This window comes from Sorex araneus, chromosome 6 (assembly GCF_027595985.1).
Source record: "Sorex araneus isolate mSorAra2 chromosome 6, mSorAra2.pri, whole genome shotgun sequence".
Taxonomy (NCBI): Eukaryota; Metazoa; Chordata; class Mammalia; order Eulipotyphla; family Soricidae; genus Sorex; species Sorex araneus.
In genome coordinates, this window is record NC_073307.1 from 87,689,466 (window position 1) to 87,714,155 (window position 24,690).

The 24,690-nt window shown below is 54.5% G+C and overlaps 1 protein-coding gene across 1 annotated transcript in view; it reads right to left on the bottom strand.

Annotated features, from left to right (window-relative positions):
• VWF (von Willebrand factor) overlaps window positions 1–24,690 on the bottom strand; it is a 172,446-nt gene that overhangs the window by 2,649 nt on the left and 145,107 nt on the right. Inside the window, 12 exon segments of the mRNA XM_055143591.1 lie at window positions 170–267; window positions 3,342–3,381; window positions 3,789–3,917; window positions 4,948–5,046; window positions 10,737–10,853; window positions 11,156–11,196; window positions 12,604–12,784; window positions 13,438–13,548; window positions 20,792–20,943; window positions 22,366–22,369; window positions 22,460–22,543; window positions 22,545–22,659. Of these exon segments, the coding sequence (XP_054999566.1) occupies window positions 170–267; window positions 3,342–3,381; window positions 3,789–3,917; window positions 4,948–5,046; window positions 10,737–10,853; window positions 11,156–11,196; window positions 12,604–12,784; window positions 13,438–13,548; window positions 20,792–20,943; window positions 22,366–22,369; window positions 22,460–22,543; window positions 22,545–22,659 (1,171 nt within the window).

Here is a 24,690-nt window from a genome sequence, read left to right on the forward strand (position 1 = left end):
GAGGAAAAAGAGAAGGAGGGAAAAAGTGCTTCTACTTCCACTTCTTTTTCCTGTGTATTTCCCGGCCCTTCCATAGGCAGCACGGAGAAGCGGACAGCCAAGGACGCCCTCCCCCCCCATGCCCGCTAGCAGGCCCTTCTAGTGAGTCTGTCTCGGGCCCGCCCCTCACCTGGCAGTAACGAATGTCGACCTCCACTTCCGACTTACAGCTGTCCACCTTGACGTACTGCAGCCTGGCAGTGATGTCCTTGCACTCGGGTTCCTCACCTACAGGACAGGTAAGAGTGAGGACCAGGGGGGTGGGGAGGGGGGTCCAGCCAGGTTTCTGTGGCACCGGTTCCCGCCCGCCCACTGGGCGCGGAGTGAAATTCTCCCCATTCACCTCTGCTGGCCGCAGCCCTTCCTGTCCAGACACAAAACCAACACTGGGTTTAACCCACTTATCGGGGCCACTCGATTCCCCAAGCCTCGATGAGGGGGATGGGCGGACGGATGCTGGCTCTAACACGACTGCAGACGCTAAATACCCAATCACGGGGGCAGTGATGCCGCCCTCTTATGCTTAGTACTATACCCAGGAGCTCCCGAGCAGTGAAAGTAGCCAACAAGTAGAATGAATTTCCATCCACTGCTGCCTAGGGGGAAGAGGCAAGGCCAATGTCACGGCCACATAAGAACAGCCACTGTCAAGAGGGTTCTCAGGAACTTCCCTCCCCTCCCCCCCCCCCCGCCCTACCACAATGGACCCTTCTCTCCAGGTGCTGCCTTCTCTGGGTATCTGGGCGGTGCTTCCTTCCAATCAGGGGTCAGTGGCAATCAGACCTAAATTCTATACTTGATGCACTGAGACGTCTAGAATTCTGAGACTCAACGCCAGCCCGGCCATGCCCCGCCCCACCCCGTTCAGAGCCTGGGAGTGTTCCTTTCTCGGACGGCTCCAAATCTCAGTCAATGCTAACTCCAGATTGGAATCGTTCCACTTCCAAGTAATTTCATTGAAAAGCGAAAGCCTGCCAAGGACACGAAGAGAACAAGTGAATTTGCAAACATTGGGGTCAGCAGGCTGTCTTCTCGTGCTGTTGATTTCAGTCCCTAAGCCTGGCTTATTTCTCGTGGGAGGGGACTCTCACCATGGCAAGCCCATCATGGATCAACAAATACCCCTTGTTAATTTTGCAGAGAATGGTCTCCTTGCCCAGTTCCACGTGCGGTGCACTGAAAAGAATTCGTCTTCTCTGACCAATTCCTTGACTTGACATATGTAAACCCTTCAGAAAGGGATGCTAGAAAGATGCTTTCTGGGTCTATGTTCTCCACCTACCATAATTTGGTTTCAGCAATTGGTGTTTCGGACCTTCTGAGTAAGCGCTCAATGACTGAACATCAAAGGGACACACACTGATGATTCTGCAACAGTATCTCATGGGAATTCATTTAAAAATGTCACTGTCATGGTCATCCCATTGCTCATCGATTTGCTCGAGCGGGCACCAGTAACGTCTCCAAGTGAGACTTGTTGTTACTGTTTTTGGCAGATCGAATACGCCACGGGGAGTTGGCTGGGGAAATGTTTTTTAAAAATCAAAAAAATTGGGGGGCCAGAGTAATAGTATAGCATGATAGGCGTTTGCCTTGCACATAGCTGACCCAAGCTCGATCCCCGTCATCCCATATGGTCCCCTGAGCACTGCCAGGAGTGATATCTGAGTGCAGAGCCAGGAGCAACCCCTGAGTATTGCTGGGTCTGACCCAAAAAGCAAATAAAAATTTTTTTAACTAAAAACATTTTTTTTTGCTTTTTGGGTCACACCTGGTGATGCACAGGGGTCACTCCTGGCTCTGCACTCAGGAATGAACCCTGGTGGTGCTCAGAGGACCATATGGGATGCTAGGAATAGAACCCGGGTCGGCCACATGCAAGACAAACGCCCTACCCACTGTGCTATTGCTCCAGCCCCTTAAAAAAATTTTTTAAAGGGACACAGATTCTTATTCTCCCTATCCCCACTTCCAAAAGGAGCAAACCCAAAACGAAGTAAAGGGAAGAAACTAAATGAAAAACAAACCAAAAGTTATTTGTTAATCCAGGCAAGCCATCACTCTCTGTAGAGAAGGTTGCCTTGACATTAGGATTCTGAAAGTCAGGTGTGTGCATGAACCAGGGAGATGTCGGAAGGGTCTTTCTGGTGTTGAGGCTGGTGGGATGCAATCCCCACAGCTGATGCTGTGAGCTACTGGCCCCAATCTCTGTAACCTGGCTGCAGGGTCAAGAGGGGCTGAGAGTGAGTAGGAAAGGGACCAACTTAGACCCGACTTACAAATCCTAGAGAGAGCAATGTTCTCTATAGCCCCACAGCACACAGTGGGAGCAAATGTTAACTGGTTAGTCTTCATCCCCAAAATACCTAGCTGACAACCCATGAAGAATAAATGCGGGAGGGACTGGAGTGATAGCACAGCGGGGAGGGTGTTTGCCTTGCATGCAGTCGACCCAGGTTCAATCCCCAGCATCCCATATGGTCCCCCAAGCACTGCCAGGAGTAATTCCTGAGTGCAGAGCCAGGAGAAACCCCTCAGCACCTCTGGGTGTGACCCAAAAAGAAAAAAAAAAAGAATAAATGTGGGGCCAGAGAGATAATACAGTAAGGCACCTGCCTTGCACATGGCCAGTTAGGGTTTGATCCCCAGTACCATGTATGTCCCCCAGCACTGCCAGGAGTCATCACATCACAGAGGGTGTGGCCCAACTAACAAAAATAAGGGGAAAGTGTACTTAGTATCTGCTTTCTCAATTTGGATCAAGTGGGTCTGTCTTCAAGGAACTCTGGTTGAAGAGAGGAGGTAATTCTCTGACAGCAGGACTATGAGCAACCCGGATTTTCTCTGGGCAAAGATCACTCAAAGCTGGATAGTAAGAAGGGAATCAGGGGGGTTAGAGTGATAGCACAGTGGATGGGGCATTTGCCTTGCACACAGCTGACCCAAGTTCGATTCCCAGTATCCCATATGGTCCCTTGAGCAGAGTAACCCCTGCGCATCACTGGAGGGGGGGGGAAGAAGGAGGAGGAGGAGGAGGGGGGGGGAGGGGGAGGGGGAGGGAGAGGAGGAGGAGGAGGAGGAGGAGGGGGGGGAGGGGGGAGGGGGGAATCAGGAAGGAGACCGTTCAACTGCTGTTTGAAAGGTCTGAGCCGGGGAAGTCTGAGGACATCCAAGAACTATTCCCACTGAACATGATCGCAGGCCGGTGATGGCGAAATGGCAACCGATTGAGCCGACGCCAAAGATCAGCGCCTGCACTCGGCCTGATGGTTTGGAAGAACAGCAACTGGGGATGTACTTACAGGTGTCGCAGCAGGTCCCGGGTATTTTCATGACTTTTCCCTAAACAAGCAGAAACACCTTAGGCACAAAGAGGACACAGGTCCCAGCAGAGCTGTGCACTCGCAGCCCTGAGGTTATGTCCCCAGAGATGAACCCTTGTTCTCCCATGACAAATCTGAGCAGACAGCCCTCCCCACCTAAGCCGACGGAAGCCATCCCGATTATGCTCAGTTGCTCCCGACTTTGCCTGTGGGATCCGCACTCCCAGAGGAGCGTGGAAATCCGTTCATGTTCCACAAGGCCCCTGCAAGGATCCGAGATTCAGTCTCCAGGGGCCTGGGAGGGGAAGTTTGCCCGAGCCACAGGGAAATGCTGTGCGAGCGGCACTGGGTGCTGTGCCCAGGACCCTGCTCTGAGAGGGAAGGTGGAGGTGACGGGGAAAGCAGAGCCCGGGCTCCACCACTCACCCCCTCGGCCAGACACGTCTGCCTGTCAAAGGGAGGGCAGCCGGTGATCCTCTTCTCCCAGATGTACTCTCCCCTCTCGTTGACCTTGCAGAAGTGGCTGTCACAACCATCCTGGAGTGTCTCATCACGCTGAAAGGAAAGAGCAGAAGTGGGGCCGGAGTGGAGGACAGCGGGGAGGGCGTTTGCCTTGTATGCGGCTGACCCGGGTTGGATCCGCAGCATCCCTGAGCACCGGGTTGGATCTGCAGCATCCCTGAGCACCGACAAGAGTAATTCCTGAGTGCAGAGCCAGGAGTAACCCCTGAGCATCACCAAATATGACCGGAAAGAGAGAGAGAGAGAGAAAGAAAGAAAGAAAGAAAGAAAGAAAGAAAGAAAGAAAGAAAGAAAGAAAGAAAGAAAGAAAGAAAGAAAGAAAGAAAGAAAGAAAGAAAGAAAGAAAGAAAGAAAGAAAGAAAGAAAGGGAGGAAAAAGAAGGGAGGGAGGGAGGGAGGAAGGGAGGAAAAAGAAGGAAGAAGGGAGGGAGGGAGGGAGGGAAGGAGCAAAGGAGGGAGGGAGGGATGGAGGAAGGAAGGAAGGAAGGAAGGAAGGAAGGAAGGAAGGAAGGAAGGAAGGAAGGAAGGAAGGAAGGAAGGAAGGGAGGGAGGGAGGGAGGGAGGGAGGGAGGGAGGGAGGGAGGGAGGAGTGAGCATAAGTGAGTAGGGCACACTCCAAGAAAATTTTTGGGTTCCAAGATCTCTTCAAACCATGACCTTGACTCCTTGGAGGAGTTTGGAACAAACTCTACGCACCCAGGAAATAGACTAGAGATGGAATCCCAGTTTTCCAACGCATTTACTAGAAACAGATGCATAAATGGAGTGTGTCCCCAGGACCTCCAGGCCACTGGGAACCCTCAAGACCTCAACCAACTCCAAGTCAGGGGGCCATCCACATCTACCATCCACCATCTACGCTCTTGTTGGGAAGAATGACAAAATCGCCGAAAGACGAAGGTCTATGCCTTCTCCGAGTGGGCCCTCTTCTCTTTGCAAAATCAGAACAGAGCCGAGATAGACCCAGAGTTTGCCAAAAGAAAATCGTGTCCTACTTTCTCGAAGACAAGATCCCCCACACAAGAAGTGGATGGTGGCAGGAAGAGGAGTTCCCACGCTCGCACCTTCAGCGTCAGGATCTGTCCGCCCCGCAGCTGAATGGTGCAGGCTGTCGGCAGGCATCTTCCACAGCATTCTCCTTGGACCTTCTCTTCCTCGTAGCCCTGGATCCAGGAGAGACAACAGGCTCAGTGATGCTCCCGCCTCAGCCCACTTACGTTCCTTTTGCCAGTCTCTCACCTCTCTAAATCCCAGCAACGTACTAGGTCTTAGAATGCCAGCGTCCAGCTTCATCACGTGTCCCCAGGGCAGATTTCCTTCCCTCCACCTGCTGACGCTGCCTGCCCTTCTATAGCCTGAACTCCCCATCACCACCACCCCCAGCTCCAGACTTACAGATTCAGTTGTTTATCTAACTGTCATTTCAAGGATCGTGTCCAAATGAGAACTTGATCTTTTCCTCCACCAAATCTAATCCTCCTTCAGTTTTTCCATCATTCTCCTATCTCAGTGAATGGTTTTGATCTCCACGTGGCTCAAGCCAGAAATCTCAGAGTCATCCACGACTCTTCCGTTTTTCTCAACACAAAATTTACAAAAGTGCATTTCAGACTCATCCACTGTTTGGTCACAACCAAAGTACTGTGACACACCCTAGTCCACGTAATTACATCCTACAATGGACTCTGTGATAGTCTTGATTTGTCTTCAAATCTTCATTTATGCCCTTCCACCAGATGTTCCCCCATGTAGTGGCAGAGTAATTTATATTAAAACCTTATATTTATATTATAGTTATGCTTTATATATTATATTTGTATGAACCTTCTGCATATAACAATTATAAATTATTAACAAAATACGTATATACATATGTATATATTGGCCTGGAGCAATAGCACAGCAGGTAGGGCATTTGCTTGCACGCGGCCGACTTGGGTTCGATTCCTCTGTCCCTCTCAGAGAGCCCTGCAAGCTACCGAGAATATCCCACCTGCATGAAAGAGCCTGGCAAACTACCCATGCCGTATTCGATATGCCAAAAACAGTAACAAGTCTCACAATGAAGACGTTACTGGTGCCCACTCGAACAAGTTGATGAATAATGGGACGACAGTGCTACAACAGTGCTATACAGTGCTATATATATTTGCTTTTTGGGTCACACCCGACATTGCACAGGGGTTACTCCTGGCTCATGCACTCAGGAATTACTCCTGGCGGTGCTCGGGGGGGCCATATGGGATGCTAGGAATCGAACCCAGGTAGGCCACATGCAAGGCAAATGCCCTCCCCACTGTGCTATTGCTCCAGCCCTAACAAAATATTTAAGACAATTACGTAAAGACACTGGGTGGCCCAAATCAAGGATAACCCCCAGAAAATTTCATCATTGACATAAGAAGCATATTTAAGTGGATTTCTCAATGAAGACAGATTGAGTGATATGAAACAACCGGAAATCAAGCACAATCCTGTCATCTTATTTACCTGATGGGTCAGGGGACAGAGTTTGAAATGTCTTGAATAGCTGGAAACTGAAGGGGGAAATCTCAGGAAGTCAGAAAAGAAGACCCAAAAGCATGCACAAAAAAAGTCATTTAAATATTTGATTAAGCCCTGATTTATAAAAACACGAGGGAGGCTCAAAGGGGCCCTCATACCCTCAACAAAAAAAAAAAGTGAGAGGTAAGCATCAGAGCAAGCTGAGCTGAAATTCCAGCTGCCACACAAGGTAGAGGAACCAGAGTTTACAGCTTGGCTCCCACCAAGCTGAAGGGGCTACAAAGAGTTCAGGTTTCCACTCACATTTCAGAAAGGCCAAGCCTTAGAAATGAAGATGAGATAGCAAGACTAAAATATTCACCCTTAAAGAAGAGGAATACTGAAATAGAGCCTCCCAAAGGTAGCTGAAGACCTAGCTTTCTCAGGTATGAGGTGAACTGTACTTAGAATAATCTAGCCACCAGCTAAAAGGCAGTTTTAACATTCTTCAAAAGAAAGAAAAGAATCGTATCTCATTGGCATGTCCCTCATGGTAAAATGTTTCATGCTAAGAAGTTTTTTAAAACGTGATCTAAGTTTCGATCTTAAGAAGCTAGTAAAAACCCACAGTAACTAGAAGTAGGGAAATAATAAAAGTAACAGAAATAATAGTAGAAGAGGAATATAATCAAAGGTAAAATTGACAAAAATAGTTTTGTTTTTCAGATCTTTAAAATCTTCGAAAAGATAGATAAAGACACTAGATCTCTAGCATGACTAATCAAGAAAAAATATAGATTACCAATTTAAGAATGACAGCCTTGACGTAAATACAAAGCACCCAGATATTAAAAGTATTTAGGAGGCATAAGGAAGAATTTTATGTGACTAAGGTTATTTAAAATGGACAGATTCCATGAAAAATGTTTAGGCAACTCAAAAAGAAATTTAAAAAACTAAGAACCCCATTTTGTTTACAAATTTTAATTTTTGTTTGTTTGTTTGTTTGGGGGCCATACCTAGTGATGCTCAGTGGTTACTCCTGGCTCTGCATTCAGAAATTACTCCTAGCAGTTCTCAGGGAACCATACGGGATGCCGGGATTGAACCTGGGTTGGGGGCATACAAGGCAAACACCCTACCCGTTGTACTATCTCTCTGTCCCAAATTTTAAGTTTTTTGTTGTTTTTTTTTGGTTTTTGACCACACCTGGGAACATTCAGTGGTTATTCCTGGCTCCGGACTAAGAATCACTCCTGGTGTGGCTCAGGGGACCATACGGAGATTGAACACAGGTCAGCCACATGCAAGGCAAGCGCCCTACCAACTGTACTATCTCTCTGGCCCGAATTTTAATTGTTTAGTACAAAACCTTCCACCTGAAAAGTCAGACCTGACGATTAATTGGTGCAATTTATCAAAAATCTCAGAAAGACAGTGGCCTCCCACCAGTGAGAATGGTCTATAATCAAAAAGTCCACAAGAGTAACAAGAATGTTGGTGGGCCATGAAGGAAAAAGGCAAGAATTTTTATCCACTGCTGGTGGGTGGGACTATAGTTTGGCTCAGTTTCTCTGAAGCAAAGTTTGGAGATGTCTCAAAAGTTATGACTAAAGCTCCCACATGTCCCAGCAAGACCCTCCTGGGCATCTACTACGCCAAGAGCACCCAAACGTGAATCTAAGGCCATTTATTTACACACCTATGTTCTTCACCAAGATCTGCACACAACCCAAGTGTCCAGCAATAGAGGATCAGACAAAGAAATTGTAGTATACAGACCCCCTGGAATACTACTCAGCTCTGAAGAAAGACAAAATCTTGCAATTTGCTACACCTTGGGTGGAACTGGAGGAGTCCTGCTAAGGAAGTGAGTCAGAAACCTCTTTCTGAGGGCAATAATATGGTGGGTAGGGCACTCGCCTGGCACACAGCCAACCCAGGTTTAATCCCCAGCATCCCATAGGGTCCCCCCAGCCCCGCCAGGTGAAGTTCCAGAGCTCAAAGCTAGGAGTAACTTTTGAGCGTCACTTGGTGTGGCCCCAAAACAAAAAACAGAAAGAAAAAAAAGACAAATACCAGATAATCTCATTAATACACAGAGTACAAAGAAATAAAGTAAAGTATTAGACCATCCCCCACCATGGAAACAAACCTTGAGATATGGTCAATAGAACTATGCGTTAAGGATGCTAAGAGAAGAAGCTGAGGCGGGGGCCGTAGGAGTGGTAAGCAGAATGTAGCAGCACAATAAACAAAAAACAATACTATCCATACTCTTATAAAATAGAAACAGTAAATATTTTTTTAAATTGGGAAGAGATAAGAGCAATCTCACACAAACTCTTTTGGGACTAGAAGAAAATAGGAAACCAGTCTGACATCTCTTATTGATTCCAGCATGGCTCTGGGACCAAAACCCCACAGACATGTTCAAAGAGAAATAAATTAGAGACCTGTCATTCTTGATCATAGAGTTAAAAAAATCTTTAATGCAATGTTGGCAAATGGATCTTACGGCAGATTAAATGAAAAGGGATAACACATCATGGCAAATGGGATTTATCAAAAGAATGAAAGGTAGTTGGCAATCTAAAATCAATCAATGCAGTTCCTTCCTGTTAACAGAATGAAGGAAAAAACCATAAGATCATCTTTCTAGGAAAGTAAAACTGCCTGACAAAATTCAATACCCATTCCGGAAAAAAAAAAAAGACCCCATAAATAAGGGACAGAAGAGAATGTCTTCAATGGGAGAAAAGGCACACAGCTTTCCTATTTAACGATGAAATGTTGAATGAATTCTCTCTCTGGTGAGAAACAAAACATCCTCAATGCTTCTAGCCTGAAAATAGCAGCCAATGAACAAGAAGAAAAAAGGAAAAAAATACCGCAAAGGAAGAAGTAAAAACAAACGTTCTTTTACCATATTATCCCACACATATAAAAAGTAGGGAATTACGTTTAACAAACTGTGTGCAAGACACTTACATTACACCCCACAAATGACCACAGGCGAATAGTAAAGGTCTCCGTCCTGGGGGTATGTGCTAAGTGTGACCATATTGCCCAAAGGCCCCGTGCCTTCCAGATGGATTCGAAACAGTCCCGCACACCTCTAAAGCAAGCGCGGTTCTATAAAACTGGAGGAGATGGCTGCAAATTTATAGGGAAAGGGAATGGACCTCAGATAGACAAAACAATCTTGAAAAAGAAGAAAGGCTGAAGGATTTCCACTTCTGGTTTCAGGACTTGACTATAAAGCGCCCGTAATCAAGACAATGTGTGGCGCTCACCAGGGCGGGCGGGGGGGAGGCGGGGGGGGGGGGCACTCCGCCCGGAGACCAGGAGGGAGCGTGGAGCCACAGACGCACATACACAGAGCCGGCTCCAGTGTTTTCAACTTTCAGTCCATTCAGATTTTTTTTTTTTCAACAAAGGCGCCAACAAAACCCACTAAGGAAAAGACAGACTTGGAATGAATGGGCTGGAAGCAGTGGTCACTGCATCAGGCAGGAGGCAGGAATCACCCCAAACCCTACTTTACACGGCTACTTTTCTTTTTTCTTTTTGGGTCAAACCCGGCGATGGACAGGGGTTGCTCCTGGCTCTGCACTCAGGAATTACTCCTGGCGGTGCTCAGGGGACCCTATGGGATGCTGGGATTCGAACCTGGGTCAGCCGCGTGCAAGGCAGATGCCCTCCCTGCTGTGCTATTGCTCCTGCCACACAGTTACTCTGTAAATACAGAAACATTAATTCCTGGGGTTCATAGACATCTAAACATGAAAACAATCACACTTCTCAAATGAAACATAAAGGAATATCTTTCTGATCTTAAAGTAGACCAGAGTTTCTTAAACAGGAAATGAAAGGCACCACCTATATAAAAAAAAAACAGTAATAAGTAAACATTGACAAGCTGGGGCGGGAGCTATAGTGCAGCGGGTAGGGTGTTTGCCTTTCACGAGGCCGACCCTTCTTGATTCCTCCGCCCCTCTCGGAGAGCCCAGCAAGCTACCGAGAGTATCCCGCCCGCTCGGCAGAGCCTGGCAAGCTCCCCGTGGCGTATTCGATATGCCAAAAACAGTAACAAGTCTCATCATGGAGACGTTACTGGTGCCTGCTCGAGCAAATCGATGAGCAACAGGATGACAGTGATACAGTATGACAGAAAAATAAAATAAAATGCAACAAGAGCATGTCAGGAACTTGGAAAACGCCCTGAGAATCATTTCGGTGCAAGGAGATGTGGGCAGGTGACTCGAGTATGCCCGTGGCTGTGTCACACCTTCTCCAAGGGCGACTCTAGCGACTCCAGCCACGGTCCACATGCACCCCGCCCGGCCCCCGGCCCAAGCGCCCTTACCGGCGGGCAGGCCTTGCACGTGGTCTTGCTGCATTCCAGCTTGAACCGCGGCACGACGCCCTCCTCCAGGGTGCAGCGGCAGGAAGTGCACACGTCAATCATCAGGCTCTTGCCGGGCTGGAAAGACGCGCATGCGCGGGGTTCAGGCCGCCGGCCTCGCAGCCCTGACCATCCCCGGGTCCCACCTCAGGACAGCGAGGGCGAGTGGGTCCCTCCTGCTCACCAGGGAGCCAGAATGAAGGGGCTTTGGTGGGGACCCCAGGGAGCCTTCGAGGTGAAGGACAAAGGGGTGGCCCCAGCATCTCTGGCCAAGGCACCTGACTTTGTGCTGGCTGAGGGGGGTCCCCCTTTCAACCCCTCCCCGACACCCCTGCCCCTCCCCGCCCCCCCCCCCGGGGCAGGACAGGACAGCTGCTCACCCCGATGATGGTGCCGTTGAGCACGCAGGCCTGCACAGGCTCTGGGGAGAGAGGAGCAGCCAGGCCTGAGTGCGGGGGTGCACGGGGGCGAATTCCACCCACGGCAGCTCCTGAGGGGCCTCCCCGCCCATCTGGAGCCCCCTCACTCCCCCCAGCATCTTGCTGAGGGCACTGGGGGTCTTCCAGGAACCTGCCTTGTTGAAGGAACCCACACAGATGGCGTGAGTTGGGGGGGTCTGGGCTTCGGAAGGAATGAAGCTGTAGGGGCCAGGGAGAGAGCACAGAGAGCCGAGCAGCCACTTTGAGTGCACGAGGTCTAGGGTTCATCTCCAGCAGCCCACAGGCCCCCTGAGAGAAGCCAGTAGCGAATTCCTGAGCACAGAGGCAGGAGTAGCAAAGATGCAGCAAAGAAAGAGAAAGAGAAGGAAGGAAGGGAGGAAGGGAGAGAGAGGAAGAATGAGAGAATGAGAGAAGGAAGGAAGGAAGGAAGGAAGGAAGGAAGGAAGGAAGGAAGGAAGGAAGAAGGAAGGAAGGAAAAATAGAGAGAAAGAAAAATAAAGAGAAAGGAAAGGAGAGAGCAGAAGGAAAGAAAGTAAGAAAGAAAGCAAAGAGAAATGAAGGAAGAAAAGCGAGAAAGAAGAAAGAAAGAAAGAAAGAAAGAAAGAAAGAAAGAAAGAAAGAAAGAAAGAAAGAAAGAAAGAAAGAGAAGAAAGAAGAAAGAAAGGAGGAAAGAAAGAAAGAAAGAAAGAAAGAAAGAAAGAAAGAAAGAAAGAAAGAAAGAAAGAAAGAGGAAGGAGAGAGCGGACTGAAGGGAGGGAGGGAAGGAAAGAGAAAGAAAGGAAGGAAGGAAGGAAGGAAGGAAGGGAGGGAGAGAGGGAGGAAGGGAGGTAGGGAGGTAGGAAGAAAGGGAGGGAGGCAGAGAAGGAGGGAGGGAGAGAGGAAGGGGAGGGAGGGAGGGAAATAAAGAAATTAATTCTCCTTGGCAACTCTACATTGCAAGACAGATGCAAGAGCAGAAAAGGAAGGGAGGGGGCGGGGGTTGGTTAGAACAGCGCCCTTGGCAGGGGGGAGTGAACCAGCAAGGGAGTGTGAGTGAATGAATGAATGAGAATGCCAGTGAATGAGAGCGTGAATGAGCAAGAGAGACGTGTGGATGAGCGAGCGAGTGAATGGAGTATGAGTGTGAGTGTGCGAGAGAGGGAGTGGGTGAGAGGGAAGGGGGTGTCTGGGGGGACTCCCAGTGCCCCGTCCATCCACCCACACTCAGAGGTTGGCCCAGACCGGCCTCTGCTGCCCACAGTGGGGTGCTGAGAAGTGGACACAGGGCTGAGCGCACCCCTGGGCCCCCGCCCGCCCCTTCTCTCGGAAGCAGCCGGGGGTAGCCAGGGCCCCGCCCACCCACCCCCCCGGGCGCGCCGCCCCCCCCCCACCCCCATCCACCGGCTCACCACAGCGGCACACGGGGCAGCAGCCCTCGGTGCGGCAGCCCAGCTGGGAGCCCGGGGGGCAGGCCTGGACGTCCAGCTGCGGACAGGAGACATTCTGCTGCTGCACGAAGACCTCCTCGTGGACGCGCACACACTCGTGGATGACGCAGGGGTCCCGGGGGGAGGCCCAGCGGGAGCCCACCTGCGGGCAGAGAGAGCCGCCACCAGCGGCCAGGTTCAGGGTCTCCTCCTAGGGGAGCGTGGGGCCCTCCCGTGGGGGCCCTGGGGGAGACGGGGGGTCCCGGACCTGCCTACAACAGCTCGGGGCCAAGAGCCTGACAGACACGGCCCCCCCCTGCCCCGTCCCCCCGCCCAGGTCAGCTGGCGGAAGCCCCTCGCCCTCTGGCTGCGAGTCGGGCCGAGACCCCGGGCTCAGTGGTCTGACCGTGGCAGGGAGGGTGTGTGGACAGGGACAAAGTCCCCTCCCCCAGCCGCCTCCTCAGGGGTCCCCGAGGCCCCCAGGGCTGCAGCCGGGTGACCTGGAGGGCTGAGACCCAACAGGCCGACCTGACTTGGGGGGTGTTGGGGGAACCCGAGGGGCACAGCGCCCGCAGAGGCGGTAATGCCACCCCCCACCGCGACAAGGCGGGGGTCCAGCTTCCCGACCCACCCCCCACTCACGGAGAGGAAGCTGGCCTTCCCCCCAGACTCTCTGGGGTGACCCTGCCCTGGGGCCATCCCAGCCCCCCACACACCGCCAGGCTCACAGGCCCCCTGATGGGGTCGGCCCAAGTCAGGACCCCCCTGGCGCCCCCCCCACCGCCCACCAGCACCCTCCTTCCCGCCCCGACCTACGCTCTTCCAGGAAGACTGGGAGTCCCCCCTCCGGGAGCCGGTCAGCACCTCGCAGGCCGAGGGCAGGCACCGTCCACAGCACTCGCCCTCCTGCAGCACGTAGGTGAAGCCCTGGGGAAGCGAGGAGGGGGGTGTGAGGAGAGGAGGCTGGGGGTCCCGGCTGCCCAGGGGCCGCCTCAAGGGCACCTCTCTGGCGGAGGGAGAACATTCCAGAAGCCTGGGATCTGCTCTCAGCAAAAGATCGGTCCCCTGAGAGCAAGAGTACCTGATTCCCACCCCCGGCCCCTACCCTACCACCTCCCCCAGCATATGTGTGTGCGCGCGCGCACGCGCACACACACACACACACACACGCTGCTCAAGGTCAGAGGCAGGTGTCCCCAGGATGTCACCCTGAGTTCCCTTGGCCGTGACCCGGAAGTAATGGGGCACACAGAGAGACCCAGAGTTACGGGGATAAGACCATCCTGCCCCCCCCAACACACACACACAGTCCCAGAGTTCCAGAGCTAAGACCATCCTGCCCCCCAACACACACACACACAAAGCCCCAGAGTTATGGGGTTAAGACTATCCTGCCCCCCCCAACACACACACACACATACACACACACAGCCCCTGTGTTAAGGGGCTAAGATCATCCTGCCCTCCCCAACATACACACACACACACACACACACACACACATACACACAGCCCCAGAGTTATGGAGTTAAGATCATCCTGCTTCCCCCACTACACACATACACAGCCCCCAGAGTTATGGAGCGAAGACCATCCTGCCGCCCTAACACACACATACACACACACACACACACACACACACACACACACACAAGCGCTGCCTCCCATCAGGCCTAAGCATGCAGCACTCCACGGGAACCCTCCAGGGGGCGCTCTGGAGCGAGGCTTAGAAGCACACACGGCGTGAGCAGTGCTCCGGGTTCCCCAGGGGAAGGGCCCTGAGCACCGTCTTGGAGCTCTGGCCTTTGGCATAAGAAAGAACGGCCCGCCTGGGCGGGGTGGGTGCCTCACCTACACAGCCTGTCACGCTGAGAAGGCCACGCCAGGAGACACACGGGCCCAGCCCCGGGGCTGGGGTCTCGGGGGAGAGCAGGCGCTCTGGAAACTTGGCTCCCCTCCACGGTCTCGCGGGGACCTGCCTGCACCCTGGCCCGCGTCACGGAATTGTCCCACGGGCGCGGACGCAAGCCACCGGCCACACCTCAGGATGCTGCAGACACACCCTCCCCCCCGACACAGAACACACCCCGGGCAGCGGGGAAAGACGGAAGCGAGACTGGAACACAGAACCAAGAGACGTGGACGCGTCTTTCCCGCGGGCTGCCTCTGGGACAGCTCTGGGTGCCGCCCACCAGGGGGGAGCCCGCAGGCCCGGCCACCTTGCTCTAGCTTGGGGGACACCACCACCCACCAATGGCCTGAATGCTGTCTTCCTTCCTTCCTTCCTTGCTGTCTTCCTTCCTTCCTTCCTTCCTTGCTGTCTTCCTTCCTTCCTTCCTTCCTTCCTTGCTGTCTTCCTTCCTTCCTTCTTCCTTCCTTCCTTCCTTCCTTCCTTCCTTCCTTCCTTCCTTCCTTCCTTCCTTCCTTCCCTCCTTCCTTCCTACCTTCCTCTTTCTTTCTTTCTTTCTTTTCTTTCTTTCTTTCTTTCTTTCTTTCTTTCTTTTTTTTCTTTCTTTCTTTCTTTCTTTCTCCCTCTCTCTCTTTCTTGAGTCACCATGAGATACAATTACAGGCTTACAAACTTTCGTGATTACCTTTCAGTCATCCAGTGATCAAGCACCCATCCCTCCACCAGTGCCCATTCTCCACCTCCAATGTTCCCGGTATCCCTCCGCCACCCCCACCTCACCCCCCCCCCCCGCCCCACCTCTGCGGCAGGCGCATTCCCTCCTACTCTCTCCTTCTGGGTGTTACGGTTTGCAGTACAGATGCTGAGAGGCCATCCTGTTTGGTCCAGAGTCTACTCTCAGCATCTCCCATCCCGAGCAAGCCCTCCGACCATCACTTACTTAGTGGTCCCTTCTCGATCCCAGCTGCCTTCCCCCCCTCATGTGATGCTGGCTTCCCAGCTGTGGCGCGACCCTCCTGCTGCCATCTTTCCGAGCCCCCAACTTCCCCGGCCTCCCGCACAACCCAAGCTGACTGGCCAGTCCCTCGTCCGTTCCCCACCGCTCTCTCGGCTCCTGGCTGAGGGAGATTCCCCACCGCAGACCCCTCTTCGGAGCCTTCCTCCCGGCATCCCACTTCCACCAGTGTCCTTGTGAGGGACGGATTCAAGAGGGTCTGCTCTGCCCCTGCCAGAAGACAGACAGCGTGGAAAGACCACCCCCGCCCCCAGCCTTGGCCCCTGGCGGAATTGTAGTGGGAGGGGGAGCACGGTGCCTGGATCCCACTGCCCTTCCGAGGTGGAAGTTGCCAGTGGCACCAAAGCCCCCAAGAACGAGCCCCAGGGGGCTGGAGTGAGAGCACAGCGGGGAGGGCGTTTGCCTTGCACGCAGCTGACCCAGGTTTGATTCTCAGCATCCCATAGGGTCCACCGAGCACCGCCAGGAGTGATTCCTGAGTGCAGAGCCAGGAGGAACCCCTGTGCATTGCTGGGTGTGAACCCTCCCAAAAAAAGAACGGGCCCCAGAACTGGCCCCTGTGTGCTGGCTTCCGTGAGCCACGCAGCTGTGCTCTCTCTGTGTGCATGTGTGTTTGCCGTCTCCAGGCTGACACCCGGGGAAACGGCCCTGCCTCTTCCGTCTCTGGAGAAGCACCGCGGCTTCCGGTCATCAGGACTCCGATCCCGAGACCCCCACTGAGTCTGACCGGCCGTCACGGACAAACTCAGGAAAAGCCCCAGGTGTCGGGGCTGTCCTAGGAAGCAAGGCCACGGGAACAAGGACCTTCTGGAACGTTCTGTGGGAAGCCAGAGACATCCCCATCTGGCTTGACATGTTGGGGTTGTTTGTTTTGGGGGTGGCGGGGGTCACCGTCCGGAGGGCCAGGGGCGCTGCCCAGGGGTAAGACAGACACCCAGTGCCAGGATCGAGCCGGCTGTCGGCCACACACAGGGCCCGGCCTATCTCTCCTGGCACGCGGAGAGCACGGCCGGGAGCCGTCTGGGGAGCTGTGTGCGAGACCGCAGCTGCCCTCCGGAGTGGGTGTCGGCCCAACACCAGGGGCTCCACAGGCCCTGGGGCCCCGCGGCAGCTGACAAACACCCCCCCCTTGCCAACACCCGGTCCCCCGCTGCCCTCACTCCACACCCACCATGGCAAGGCCAGCGCCCACGGGCTCCTTCAGACCGGGTGAGCCCCCTACCTGCGCCCCTGCCAGAGCCGACCCGGGCCCCCAGCCCTCCCCTCTTTCACGTGACTCCAGAACTGGCTCTGGTATGTGTGTGCACACATATACACATGCATACACACATGCACACATACAAACATATACATACACATACAACACACATATACACAAACATACACACAAACACACATACATGCATACACACATGCATATACATACATATAATACACATATACACATACACACATACAATAATACACTATACAGACATGCATACACACATTACTGTATCACTGTACCACTGTCGTCCGGTTGCTTATCGATTTGCTCGAGGGAGCACCAGTCACGTCTCCATTGTGAGAATTGTTGTTACTGTTTTTGGCATATCGGATACGCCATGGGGAGCTTGCCAGGCTCTGCCGTGTGGGCGGGATACTCTCGCTAGCTTGCCAGGCTCTCCGAGAAGAAGGATGGAGGAATCAAGACTGGGTCAGCCACATGTAAGGCAAATGCCCTACCTGCTGTGCTATCGCTCCAGTCCACGTACACACATACACATATAGATATATACACATGCACACATACACATATAGATATATACACATACACATATACACATATAGATATATACACATACACATATACTCATGCATATGCACACATACACATATCACACAAGCACATACATACATGCATATACACACATATGCACACATGCATATGCCCACACCACACACATACATACATGCATATACACGCACACGCTGCGCGCGCACACACACACACACACACACACACACACACACACACACCGCTAGCCCTGCTCACTGAGCTTAGGCTGGGGCCTCTCCCTCTGCAGTCCGTCCCCAGACCCGACAGGACAGAGGTGCAGCCCCCGGCCAGCTGTGCCCGGCCTCTCTCCACGAGACGGTCATGTCTCTGGGCAACAGCGAGAGGCAGGCCCGGCCGGGATGGACGCAGCTGCAGAAAGCCGCCGGGATCTGGGCCCGGACTCCAGGGGACCGTGGGCCAACGGAACAGGGCGGGCTGAGCTTGCCCCGCGGAGCACCCTGGGGTGGGAGCCAGGGCAGGAGGCTGGGAGGAGAGAGACAGCGGGGAGAGACCTCCGGGCGTGTTGCCCCGCACTGCCGAGCCCCCTCCCCGTCCCGCCCCCGAGTCCCGCCTGAGCTGCACGCGCGTTCGGACGCACGCCCTGCAGCAGCCCGCGTCCTGGAGCTCGGGCGCCCGCCCGCCTGTGGACACGGCTCCACGCGGGGCCGCCTGCGCTGCCGGCGTGTCATCTCCCTGGTCCCCGCGGCCTGCGGGAGGAGATGGGGACCGTGGGTTTCCAAAACTCAGCGCTCCCCGGGGGCACCCCTGGATACCACAGCATCATCCTCTCCCCGGGGGCGGCAGCTCGGCCCGCCCGGCCTCAGGCAGGGAGAGCAGCTGCGGGCTCCAGCCGCCCCCGCCCCCGCCCCCCTCCTGCGGGCTCCAGCCGCCCCCGCCTCCGCCCCCCTCCTCCCGCGCCCACCCCCGCGGGGTTCACGCTCGGGCGCCTCCACTCCGCCCTCCAGCGTCCAGCCACGCGCTGACAAGCCAGCACCTTCCCCACCACCTTCGCCAAAGCACCCACAGGTGACCCAGAGCTGCCTGCCCCAGGGACCCTGCTTTGATTGGGCTTTGGGGGGAGCACAGTCCTGGCTCTGCACTTGGGGATCCCCTCTGACCATGCGTGGGGGGGCCCCATGGGGTCTTACACACAGACTGGGTTGGCCACGGGCAAGGCAAGCGCCCTGCCTGTTGTGCTCTGGCCCCGGTGACCTGCCTTGAACCTCACTGCCTCCCAGATAAGCAGGGGCCAGAGAGGAAGTCCAGTGGGTAGCGTACTGCATTTGTGGCTGACCCAGGTTCAGTCCCAGGCACTGCAGGGGGCCCCCCAGGATTCATCCCTGAGCACTGAGCCAGGGGTAAGCCCTGAGCACTACCCAATATACACACGCGCATGTGCACACACACACACACACACACACACACACACACACACACACACCAGAAAAACCCAGTGAGCACAATAAAAATCAGCCAGCCCAGCCGCAGCCACCACCCTCCCCTCAGCCCGACGCCCCCTCCTAGGCGAGATCAGACCCCCCTGCACCAGGAAAGGGCTGTAAGCACAGTGCCACCTGCTCTGGGCTGAGACACGGGCTCAGGAGCACCGGGGATGTCTATCGGACCTCAGACCCACACACTCGGCCCGAAAACTCACCCTCCCTCCTAGCCCCCCTGGGACCAGCTCAGAAAACTGGAAATGTGGGTGTATCGGAGGTCAAAGGAGGGGAGGGCAGGGGAGAAAATCGAGTGTCAGGGCGCCAAGGGAGAGCTCAGCGGCAGGGCAGAAGACCCAAGAGACTGACACCCCCCAGGGCCCAGAGTTCGATCCCGGCTCCGTCCTGGCCAGGGCGGCTCTGCTGACCCGATACCCCCCTCCCGTGCCCACCATAACCAAGTGCGCCGTCTCTGGCACGCCACACGCGTGCTTGTACCACAGTCGACGTGTGGCAGCAAACCAGAGACACGGCAACAAGAGCAAAGGGAGCAGGAGGGGAATAAATAAACGCAAGAATAAAATGGACAATGGACGGAAGGTCCCAGCCCCGCCCAGGGCGGAGTCCCCGAATTCAGGCCCAGGAACAGCGAGAGGAAAAGAAAAACAGAGAGCCCTGAGCTATGGGACCGGGAGTAGGGCGTTTGCCCTGCATGTGGCCGGCCCGGGTTGATACCTGGCACCCCCTAGGGCCCCCTGAGCACTGCGGGAGTGGAGTCCCCATGCAGAGCCAGGAGTAAGCCCCTGAGCATCACTGGGCGTGGCCACCCAAACAAAGCCAAACTAAACTATGTCAGGGTCTCCGCAACAAGAACTCGCAAAGACGCTTTGCTTGGTGTCTCTGGTTTGGATTCGGGAGCTTCTCCGGAGGCTCAGGGATACCTGCACGCCAGGGCTCGGAGCCCAGAGACCTCACACGCCCCAGTCCCAAGAGCAAGCTCCGCAGCCTTAGAGAAACTTTCTACGTGCTTTCCAAAAATAGGTATTGTGAGGCCAGAGTACAGCAGGTAGGCGTTTGCCTTGCACGCAGCCAACCCATGTTCGATCCCCGGCATCCATGGGGTCCCCTGAGCACTGACAGGTGTGATTCCCGAGTGCAGAGTTAGGAGTAACCCCTGAGCATCACTGGGTGTGACCAAAGTACTAATGATAATAATAATAATAACAACAACAATAATAATAATAGTAATAATAATACATATTGTATTTGGGGGGCTTGGGATGGTTCAGGAGGTAAGACAGTTTACCTCGTAGACAGTGGATGCAGGTTCAATCACCTGCACCACATAGGGCCCTCCGAGCCCCCCCAGGGGTCACTCCTGAGCCCAAGCCAGATATTCCAGGTGTGCCTCCGCCCCAAGAAATAAATTAGCATATATATATAGCACTGTAGCACTGTCTTCCCATTGTTCATCAATTTGCTCGAGCGGGCACCAGTAACGTCTCCATTGTGAGACTTATTGTTACTGTTTTTGGCATATCGAATACGCCACGGGGAGCTTGCCAGGCTCCACCATGGGGGCGGGATACTGTCAGTAGCTTGCCGGGCTCTCTGAGAGGGACGGAGGAATCGAACCCAGGTTGACCACATGCAAGGCAAATGCCCTCCCCGCTGTGCTATCGCTCCAGTATTTAAATTTATATATAAATTTAAATAAATATATATATTTAAAAAATGGAAAAAAGAGAGATTGCCGACTCTTTCTACTTCTCCCTGGCTCCAGTCCCCGGTTCCTCCCTTACCGCCTACCTCGGGCCTTGACCCAGAGGGGTCGGACCCTCACCCACCCCCAGTGTCCACCGCCCAGCCCCAGAGCACCCCGCCCCGCGCGCATCCCAGCGCCCCCGCCCACTCTCAGCGTCCCTCACTCACTCCCAGCATCCCCCCCAGCGCCCCCGCTCACCCCCGCCCACCCCCCAAGCGACCCTCACCGGGCGGCAGCTGTCCTCACAGGGCTTCTGGGAGCACTGGGCCACGCGCAGGCCCAGCACGGCGTCCTCCAGGTCCGTGCAGGTGCAGGTGTTGCAGCCCTCCTCCCAGAACTGGCCCACGGGGTAGACGGTGCCGCGGTGGGAACGCACACCTGTGGACACAGGGTGCAGGTGAGGGAGCCGGCGGGGCGGCGCGGACGCGGCGGGAGGCAGCGCCCCCGTGTGGCGAGCGCGGGGAGAGGCGGAAACTGAGGCATCGGCTTCAGCGCAGGGAGAAGGGTGGGTTACACCAGGGAGTTCTCGTGCTCCACTCCCCGCGCGGGTCTCGGGATCACTCCGGGCTGTGTCCAGGGGGCCACAGGGCGCTCGAGATTAGGACCTGCGCCTTCTACATGCAAAGCGGACCACTGAGCGCTCTCTCCAGCCCTGCGAAGAAACCCTCAGCCTCTATCAGCTGTCTTGAAGTTATCTGCTCAGGCGTTAGCATGATCGTGTTTAGACGGCTAAAGTCATGTCTTAACAGAGCTAATAGTCAGATATGCTGATTAAATTGTGTGATCGTACCTCTCACTATGTCATAGAGACGAGGATGGAAGGAAGGGAGGGAGGGAGGGAGGGAGGAAGGAAGGAAGGAAGGAAGGAAGGAAGGAAGGAAGGAAGGAAGGAAGGAAGGAAGGAAGGAGGGAGGGAGGGAGGGAGGGAGGGAGGAGGGAGGGAGGGAAGGAAGGAAGGAAGGAAGGAAGGAAGGAAGGAAGGAAGGAAGGAAGGAAGGAAGGAAGGGGGAGGGAGAGAAGAAGAGGGAGGGAAGGGAAGAGAAGGGAAGAGAAGAGAAGGGAAAAGGAAGGAGGGAGGGAGGGTGGAAGGAGAAAGGGAGGAAGGGGAGGGAGGAAGGGAGGAAGGAAAGAAGGAAGGGAGGGAGGAAGAGGAGGGAAAGGAAGAGAAGGGAAAGTAAGAGAAGGGAAAGGGAAGGAAGGAAGGAAGGAAGGAAGGAAGGAAGGAAGGAAGGAAGGAAGGAAGGAAGGAAGGAAGGAAGGAAGGAAGGAAGGGGAGGGAGAGAAGAAGAGGGAGGAAGGGAAGAGAAGGGAAGAGGAAGGAGGGAGGGTGGAAGGAGAAAGGGAGGAAGGGAGGAAGGGGATGGAGGGAGGGTGGAAGGAGAAAGGAGGGAGGGGAAGGAGGGAGGGAGGGAGGGAGGGAGGGAGGGAGGGAGGAGGAAGAGGGAGGGAAGGAAGAGAAAGGAAAGCACGAGAAGGGAAAGGAAAGGAAGGAAGGAAGGAAGGAAGGAAGGAAGGAAGGAAGGAAGGAAGGAAGGAAGGAAGGGAAGGGAAGGAAGGGAGGAGGGAGGAGGAAGGGAGGGAGGGAGGGAGGAGGAAGGAAGGGAGGGAGGAAGGGAGGGAGGGAGGTAGGGAGGGAGGGAGGAGGAAGGAAGGAGGAAGGAGGAAGGAAGGAGGACGGAAGGCGGCAGGCCATACTCTGCTCTTTCAAGTGGCCCATGACACTTGGCTCTCGTGCCCGCTCAGGCCAAGCCTAGTGCAGCACCCGGCAGCGTCTGTCAGTACCCCCTGAGCCAAGCCCACTGCCCTGGGGCCAGCACAGAGCAGCGTCCGCTCACCTCCAGCCTACAGCACTGGCCGAGGCGAGGGGTGGCTCTGCCCCGTCTGCAGCCCCTACCTTGTCGGGGTGGCAGGTGGTGGTGGTGCAGCCGCAGTCGTTGGTGACAGTCGTGGCCAGGTACCCCAGCGGGCAGCTCACCGTGGGAGTTGGCGCAGTCGCAGGCGCACACATACTCATCGCAGCACTGGGTCTTCTGAAGGGTGGGCGTCCGGTGGGGGGGACAGGAGGGCGGGGGGCTCGCTGCCGCACTCCTCCTTCTGCAGGCTGAGGGGCAGCGCACGGTGAGGCCGCCCCGGGCCCCAGCCCACGGAGCACTGCACCCACGAGGGGGTAAGAGCTGACCACGGAACAAAGGCCCTGCGAACTCCGAGCACCAGAGTACAAGCCCGGAAACGCACGCGGGCCCGGCACAGGGGTGAGGCGGGCACAGGGGCGGGGGCGGGCACAGGGGCGGGGGCGGGCAGGATGCTTGGTCATTGCCATGAGGGGCCAGAGCCATAGCACAGCGGGGAGGCATTTGCCTTGCACGCGGCCCACCCGGGTTCAACCCCCCGGCATCCCATAGGGCCCCCCAACCATGGCCCGGGGTAATTCCTGGGTGGCAGAGCCAGGAACAACCCCTGAGCATCGCTGGGTGTGGCCCCCAAAGCAACACAACACAACACAAAACAAAAACAAAATACAGAAAGTTGCAGGAAGAGTAAGAACGTGACTTGAAAGAAGAACTGGGAAGAGTGTGGGGGGTGGGGGGCGATTCTCCAGAAGCAAAGGCTGCCCCCCCTTGCTCCCCGGCACATCTGGAAGAGGAGGGGTCTCCCAGCTGTTGGTTGTCAGAGACACTCAAGAATCTGAGGCTGGGAGAGGTGCGGGCATGACACCGGGGCCGCAATTAGGGGTTCTGAGGGGCCACTCCGACTCGGACGCCTCTCCCGGGGGTCCTCTGGGGGCGTGCAGTGCCGGGGATTAAACCCCGGTTTCCTGTGTGCAGAGCACGGCTCAGCTCACTGGGGATCGCCCCAGCCCTGGTCAGCACCTTCACGTGCCAGAAGCCTCCCGTGCGCCCTCCTGAACTATCCCAGCCCACCTGAGGTTCTCTGGGGATGCCGGAAGGAAGGAGGAGGCATCCTGCCAGCACCCACTGTCATCTGAGAAAGGCCAATTCCCCACCCCGCCAAGTGCTCTGCCTCTTCCCCTGTCGAGTTCAGTACAAACACAGAGTCCTCTCCCCCACCCCGACCCACCCCGGCCCCCCGCTGCAGGAACCACGTCCAAGAACTCAAGGGAGATTCTGAGCCAAGAGCACAGGAACCCTGGGGCTGGAGTGATATAGCGCAGCGGGGAGGGCGTTTGCTTGCACGCGGCCGACCCGGGTTCGATTCCCAGCATCCCTGAGCACCACCAGGGCTAGTTCCTGAGTGCAGAGCCAGGAGTAACCCCTGTGCATCGCTGGGTGAGTGACCCAAAAAGAAAAAAAAAAGCACAGGAACCACTGGACTGAAGAATGGGAAGGAGGCCTTGGCAGCTCCACAGGTACTGTCTCTTGACCTGCCTTTCTTCGACTCTGACTCTGTACTTAGTTACAATATTCTTTGATTAGTATAGTATATAATTACTCTGTGATTGCTATAATATTGTATCCTATGGTCACTGTGGTATTCTGTGATTACTCTAGTATACCACATGTGATTACTGCAGTATACTTTATGATTACTATAGTATTCTGCGATTACTGTAGTATACTACATGTGATTACCATAGTATACTTTATGATTCCTATAGTATTCTTGATTATCATAGTATCACGAATTCTGTGACTAGTACAGTATTCTGTGTTTATTATACTATAGTATACTGTGATTGGTAGAGTATCATATTCCTATGTGACTATAATATTCTGCGATTACTATAGTACCCTCTTCTACGATTGCTCTACAACTCTGATTACTACAGCATTGTATTCTGTGGCTGCTAATACTCAATTATTACTAGTATTCTGTGGATACATAAACAAAGACGTGAAATTTATATACTTGCTCTAGGTAAGAGCGAATGATGAAGACAAACTCAAGGAATGTTCCCTCCCCGGACCGGGGTTTTGGGCACAACAGGAGAATCTAAAGGTCAGATCTGGAATCTTCTGTCTCAGACTGAGACGCGTCTAGGACAGCTGGGGAGGAGATGGCCACGCCCGCAGTGCTGAGAGGGTTCTGAGAGGATCCCATCAGGGGTGACCTTAACACTCTCCGCACGTCCCCCAAGCCCAACTGTGCGCACAGGACACGGGGCAT